Genomic DNA, 7225 nt, shown 5'->3' with positions numbered 1-7225 from the left:
GTTCTCTTTGCCTCGTTTTTGAAAGTAATGGTCCACATTTCATTGCATACAGTGTGTTAGGACTTCGAATTGGTTTAGCACTAGCTGTAGCTAGTTGCTAACACAAATGAAGGCAAAAAATGTTTGAGCTCTGCTGGCAGCTAACTAGGGGTAGCCTACTTAAAAACGAATTGCTTGATAAACTTTTCACACTTTTAAACAGTCCCCAAATAGTTCGTTTGGAAAGCTAAGCCCCTCATAAGATTTCAAACAAAGTTATGAGCAACTTGATGATTTATTATTGGCTGTTGCATTTAATCAACATTGCATCAATGTGCCATTTTCTTGTTGGCAAAACCTGGTGTCCTATCTATGTGTCCTCTTTGTTGGGTCCATTATTGCATCTGATTCTCATTATGCATGTGAGAGCTGCATAAACAAAGTCATAATAAGCAACATTTGTTTGAAAAGTGTTATCTTCAGGCTTATTGGTTTTCTCACTAAGAAATAAATGTTTATGAATGTAGTCTGCAAATATAGGCTAATCTTATGTCATTTAAAAAAGATAATCTTATGTCATTTAAAAAAAATACTGAAGGGTGGGTGGCAATGAGAGCATTGCAGGCACCTCACCCCACAGTGCTCCAGAAAAATGCAGGCCCTATCAGAGAAATGTTCTCCCATACTGTCACTGGAAACTAAATATCTTCTGTGGGTGTGAGTGCGTGTGTTTTGTGCTTACAAAGGCCTTATCATTTTTTATTTTTTTAAAAATATTTTTTTTTGGTGGGGGTCGTGTCGTGTCAGCCCGGCCCGGCCCTTTATTGGGAGGAATTTTGAAAAACTGGCCCTCGGGGACTTTTAATTGAGTACCCCTGGTATAGTATGTATGTTATTGCCTTGGCATATGGGTCAAAGGCGTTTTATTGGCCTCACACATCAGGTGGCGCAACAGCATCTAATACCCATAAATTAATTAAAAATTGGTGGCTGATGAATATGCATCTTAGATAGTCCACTAAAAACAAACAAGCAAAAAAAACATGCAATAGTGGCACTGGCTGTCCTTACGCTGCCCTGACGTGTGCTACTGCTGAAACGTCACTGTCTGAGATATGCGACAGCAGCCTTGAGCAAGAGGACTAGACCTACTGGTAGGTTGGAGCTAGCCTGATTATCATCAACTTTCATATCTCTTCGAGACTTGGTCTGACCAAGAGCATAACAATTAACATTTCCGAAACGGCATGGTTGACCCGCCACCTCCCTTAGTTTGCTAATGGTTGTTTGCTCCCTGACAAAGTGGGAGGAGTTCCTGTTTTTTCGGGAGCTCAGAATCATGTTTGTATTGTTCTTGGCCTGACTAGAGGCAATGCTGAAGGTGTGGCGTCACTAGGAGGGCATGGCCTGGCTAGGTTGGAGCTACCATAGCTCTTAACAACATACTTGACTTACTTGGCTTATTATGCCCCTTTGTTCTTCTTGGGTGCATAGGCCGTTGACCAACAACCTCCATTTCACTCTGCCCAGTTCAGCCCACTCTCTGACATGTCTGCCTCTGTGCGTCTTCTCCAGCTGTTCCTGGGGTAAGCTCCAAACATAGGGAAAGTGTAATTGGTTGTTAGTTCTATAAGGATGGCTAAAGATAGGCTATAGGCCTCGGGATTTCAGAGGAAGCACAACACAGATGCTCCTGTAAGGAAGATTAGATTAGAATGAATATTACAGCATCACACAAGGCAAGTGGTGGCGAGCAGGTCGGCAGACGCTCAATGAAGAGCTCTGAGAGCACTGCCACACATGACGTAAACCACACATTAGAGATCGAGATTTAAAGCAGTATGGCTTCAGTAGGCCTATCTTGCAATGTTTTTTTGCAAAAGATTTTGGACTTCTATGCCTTCATTTTTGATAGGACAGTGAGTATGGCAGGAATTGTGTGTGAACACTGTGTGTGTGTGTGTGTGTGTGTGTGTGTGTGTGTGTGTGTGTGTGTGTGTGTGTGTGTGTGTGTGTGTGTGTGTGTGTGTGTGTGTGAGAGAGAGAGAGTTAGAAAATGACCCCAGGTCGGAATCAAACCCGCATCCCTGGTGTAACGTAGAGTGTCTTACAGCTCATTGACCCACCACACCCTAGTATCTTGTAATGTTACACACACACACACACACACACACACACACACACACACACACACACACACACACACACACACACACACACACACACACACACACACACACACACACACACACACACACACACACACACACACACACTTTCTTACTATTTGCACCCTATGCCAAATGGTACTTTTCCTTTCCTGTCCTGATGAAAATGTGATTTTCTCAGTCACAGCCATTTGGTTTCAATGATAAAAATCATAACATTCAGTTTTGCAACGGCACGCATGTAATGGTAATCTGGCTATAAACATCTGAAAGTTTCTGACCAACAGTGCACTAGGTAAGACCAAGTGTAGCAGCCCTAATGGAAATTACAAAACATCTGCCCCAGGAGATAAGTCATTATTATTATCATTGTTATTACTATTATTTAATCACCATTGCCTTATGTCTCATGTCATAATGGAATGGGAACACTGTCTGTGCAGGCTTAAAACATTAGCCTACGAAGTATGTAGGTTCTGGTTATATATTTTGCACTCATGTTGTAGCCTACATATAGGCACATATTGACCATCTTTTTTCTACAAACCCCAACTCCGATGAAGTTGGGACGTTTGGTAAACAGTGAATAAAATCAAAATGCTATCATTTTCAAAACATTCAATCTATTCATTAGATGGAGAATAGTGAAAAGACAACATATTAAGTGTTAAAACCGAGAAAAAATATTGTTTTGGGGGACATATGTACTCATTTCTAATTTGATAAATCCAACACGTCTCAAAAGAGTTGGGACGGGGACAATAAATGGCAGCAAATGTCGAGGAAGACTAAAAACAGAACAAAAAACAACACTTAACAGTTAAATACATTAACCGATAAGATGATTTTATATAAAAAACAGTGTTAATTCCTATCTTGGACATGATTTCACCAGCTTAAATGGTGGGTGTATTCCTTGTCATGTTTTGCAATGTTTTCCTTTCTGTAGTGCTTACAGTGTGACAGGTCTTGACCAAAAACCCACCATTTTATCACCTGCTGGTCCTTATGATGGAGCCAAACTGTTAAAACATAGTAGAGAATGCAATTTGACCTTACTATGTGGCAGTAATCGAAGATCTCCCTTCAAAATATAATGCATGAGTGGCTTTTCATGCTGTTTAAAACCCATTTATACCATTCAGCACTGTATTTAACTCTACAGATGAATGAGAACATCTTAACCAATGCACTACTGCATCCGCATGCCATCATGGAGGCTGACTTTTGAAGCTAGCACTAACACAAGTTGGATGGTCCATTTTCACTGTAGCACAGGATGTGCAATGCTCTATTATTGTCAAAAAGAATGGACTTCTACAACTTCTGCTGACTTCTGTAAGGAAAGGACAGTTTCCCATGTCTTCTGGGTCTATTTCAAGTGAGCTCAGGTGCTTAGGAGAATGTTAAACCCCTGTATCATTTTCATGCATTAAGCATTCTTAATATGGTCAATTTTCAATAGCTCTAGCACTCCAGGAATTAGAGTGAGACTACAGCCAATATATATTTCATGATGTCATGAACCTATACAATGATTTTATTAACAAAAATATGTCTTATATACTTTGAGACGTGTTGGATTTATCAAATTAGAAATGAGTACATATGTCCCCCAAAAAAATATTTTTTCTCGGTTTTAACACTTAATATGTTGTCTTTTCACTATTCTCCATCTAATGAATAGATTGAATGTTTTGAAAATGATAGCATTTTGATTTTATTCACTGTTTACCAAACGTCCCAACTTCATCGGAGTTGGGGTTTGTACAAGGCCTAGGCAGTGATCGTACATGTAGCCTAGGCCTATTCCAGTGGGCCTATTAGTAGAGATACTGTTGCTAAGACCGTCTCTGCCTATAGGGACTAACAGAATCTCCAAGGCTACAATAAAACAAATAGGACCTACAATAAAAACTATGATTTGATTTTAAAAGTTAGTGCCAGCACAGGTCAAAATTGTGACAGTAGACTATACAGACTGTGAAAGCTGAACAAAACTAAAACAAGCGAAGTGCAGTAACTAGTTTGTCCAAATTGAGTTTGAACTGAAAATGGTCTTTGTGTCACCTGCTTAATCTTGTGTGACACATAGGCTAGCCTTATGGTCCAAATGTGTTCTGTTCTAGATATGCCTATTACCATGTCAAAACTACAGCAACTGCAATATCCATCCCAATACAAATACTTTGAAGTCCCCTTTCTCAGTTTCAACGTTGTGCACTTTTCCTTTACATGGCATTACAGGGTATTCGAATTTGCATTAACTGTTGTTATGCATGTAGGCCTATGGGCTGAACTGATTTGGCAATGTCAGAGCAGAGCCCCACCTCAGCCAGGCTGTCACAAATGTCAGCTGTCTTCAGTCGCGATCAGGTAGAGAGGCCTCTCGTTCGTAGGACTGCGCAGAAAGCTGACAAGACAAGCGACGCACAACGCACAACCCTGTATCAACTGTCAGACGGTGGCGGCGTACGGGCGCTGCACCAACTCTTGCCCGCGCCTAGAGCCTCTTCTTCAAATCGGGATACATATCACCGTGGATCACGGGCGTGAAATCAGACGTTTAAATATCGAATGAACGTGGAATACTGTGAATTAGCGCAATCCTAAACATACCAAACGGTAAACAATAGCGTATCTTGTGATCATCGTTTCGGAGTTGGTGAACGAATCACAATCTCAGCTAACGTTGGACTGTGTAGGTCTCCGTTTTATGTCATCGTTCTTGCAGTTAAACTTGCATACGCAGAAGAACTGCAAGACTTTGCTTCGAAAAAGCACAAGTGGCTGCTTGATTGGGATACATTTAAGGTATTGTTTTCGGATAGCACCATCGATGGCAGGCGAACCACTGTCGCTACCTGTATGTTAAGGTATTTTCTGTGCATCAGTTGTGCTAGGTCGAGTGGCGCTTTTGATTTTTTATTTTTATTTATTTTTTTACATTTGTTTGTAACATCATAATACGTTTTCTTGTTGTACATCCAAGGAAGTCACCGTTTTACCTTCTTACCTGGCCCGAGTTAGAGACCCCGGGCTCGATTTGCATTTGGACTTGTGGGAACAGGCTTTGCTGTCGTCTGCGCTTAGATTTTGCAGTGACAATCTGCATTGCATCGGCGGTGGTGTCGCAGAATTCGAACCCTCTTCTCTTTTCATTTTATCAGAGAGAAGGGGCTTCTTTGAAAACCACATAAGACTTGTTAACCAGTGAAGCAACTTCCAGGACATACATTTTTTTAGAACTACGCTTGAATTTTCAAGTTTGTGGCGTGAGCTTAAACTTATTAGCCACCTAGCTTGCAAGCCATGACTTTTCCCACTGACGGTTGAAAACTTCAGCCACACCGCTAGCAACAGCTAGCAAAATCGACACGTATCCTGGGATTTCAAATGAGCCTCAGCACCTTTTAATTCCTGGAAGAAAATTCTGTCTTCTATAAACGACTGGACACCGATGCCCAATGTATATTAAGGTTTGAACGGATTTTTGAGCCCATTCCTCTCTCGAGAAACTCTGAAAATGTCAACGCGGACGCCATTGTTGCCAGCCAATGACTACTCGGCCAGCCATCAGGTAAGTTTTGGTGCTTGCTAACCAGCTAGCTAAGGCTACATATTTGCTAATGACATTTTGTTTATGATAGTATACTTTAACGACGTGAAGCGTACGTTTGAGTATTTGTCCACCACTGGGAAGGGATGGGATTGGGAACCATTTAGTATGTAACCATCTGTGTAGTTGTACCGTTGTGTTCATTAGTTAACCGTGTTATCCCATCAAGTGTTCCTTCGTTGTTTGTAACAAGTTTATAAACAGCCGGGGTCCACAGACTTGTCACCAAAAACGTGTTTCACAGTGTTGAAAGGCCTGTTATAAACATTTGGTTGTGCCATTTGTTTAAAAATTGTATCATACATGGGATATCGTTCAGTTGGTGAAACTGGGGGATTGTTTGATTAGGTCAGGGCTATAACTAATCAGCTGAGCACGAGCTGGATAAATAGTGTAGGGGTACTAGTAGAGCTAGTCTGGTTACTATAACCTATAATACAACAGCAACATTCCTTAACCATATTTTTTGTTAAGTTGCCAGTCGGTGTCGATTGTAATCTTCATCTTGGACAAAAACAGCTGGTAATGAACAACCTTTCAAGCTTTGCTTGGTTGGCTGCAGTATAATCACCGGAGCTGTTTTGTCGGTGTGTTATAGCGGTGTAGTTTATGTATAATAAATAATACACATATATACAAACTTTATTATGTGTTAATGGATGATCGATCACCTGAACAACTTAGTGAATTGGAGAGGTGTCTTGATTAATAGCTCGATTTGTGTCGAAAGTTTTCAGTCAGTGTCAACAAGGAAACGGCCAATTCTTTAACCAGACCAAAGCATCAACAAACAGTGGAAAATATAACCTTCTTGACCTAACCATCGACCTTTCCACCTTCTAAAAACACCGACACTAGCACAAACCATAAGATCCATACACACAACACGGGGGAGGGGGGGCGACTAACCGAGCTCTACTCTGCAAGTAAGACACACATTTGTGTTGGTCACGGGTTCATCCATCATGGTTTAAACTTCCAGACACATCTGGACCTTCTGTCTCCGGTGTGAGGGAGTCATCCTCCTCAGTGTGTTATAATCAAGTTCCAAACCAAATAGCTAGCCTACATATCCCCTGGAGAGGGAGAAGATGTCAGGGATATTTTTTTGTTTCCTCTGAAAAGTCCTCCCGCCCGCAAATGGGGTGGTTTTGTCAGACGCTCTCTAATTACACAGCCAGCAAATAGCTCCCCGAAACCGGGGCTTGCACGTTTCCGAGGGCGTTGGCGGTAATCGTTGGTAGTGTGTAGTGTAGTTGACTGCTCGTGATCTTTGTGCCACTTTGTTGTTTGCCACCTGTTAAATACTTTAGTTTCAAACTCACTGAAAAAGTTGATTGCAAAACAGAAGGAGAGGTCCCAGATTTTCTTATCAGTAGTCCAGCCCAGTCTGTGTTACTGGTCGACTCCTTTTAAAAATGTAGGCACGCTTAGGTAATATTGTAGTTTATTTCCAGAA

The 7225-nt window shown here is 41.3% G+C and overlaps 1 protein-coding gene across 5 annotated transcripts in view; it reads left to right on the top strand.

Moving 5' to 3' along the window:
• Positions 1-4527: 4527 nt before the first annotated feature.
• The window catches only part of mark2a (MAP/microtubule affinity-regulating kinase 2a), a 65949-nt gene continuing 63251 nt past the window's right edge, over positions 4528-7225 (top strand). For 3 of the 5 annotated variants that reach the window (XM_063203159.1, XM_063203156.1, XM_063203158.1), the window contains exon 1: positions 4529-5727. In XM_063203159.1, the coding sequence (XP_063059229.1) occupies positions 5674-5727 (54 nt within the window). In that variant the 5' untranslated portion in view covers positions 4529-5673. Of the gene's footprint in view, positions 5728-7225 lie in introns of all 5 variants that reach the window. The other 2 variants (XM_063203155.1, XM_063203154.1) reach the window with 1 other exon arrangement.

This window comes from Engraulis encrasicolus, chromosome 7 (genome assembly GCF_034702125.1).
Source record: "Engraulis encrasicolus isolate BLACKSEA-1 chromosome 7, IST_EnEncr_1.0, whole genome shotgun sequence".
In the NCBI taxonomy this organism is placed as follows: Eukaryota; Metazoa; Chordata; class Actinopteri; order Clupeiformes; family Engraulidae; genus Engraulis; species Engraulis encrasicolus.
Note: the sequence above shows the minus strand (reverse complement) of the source record. Positions and strands in the feature narration are given on the sequence as shown.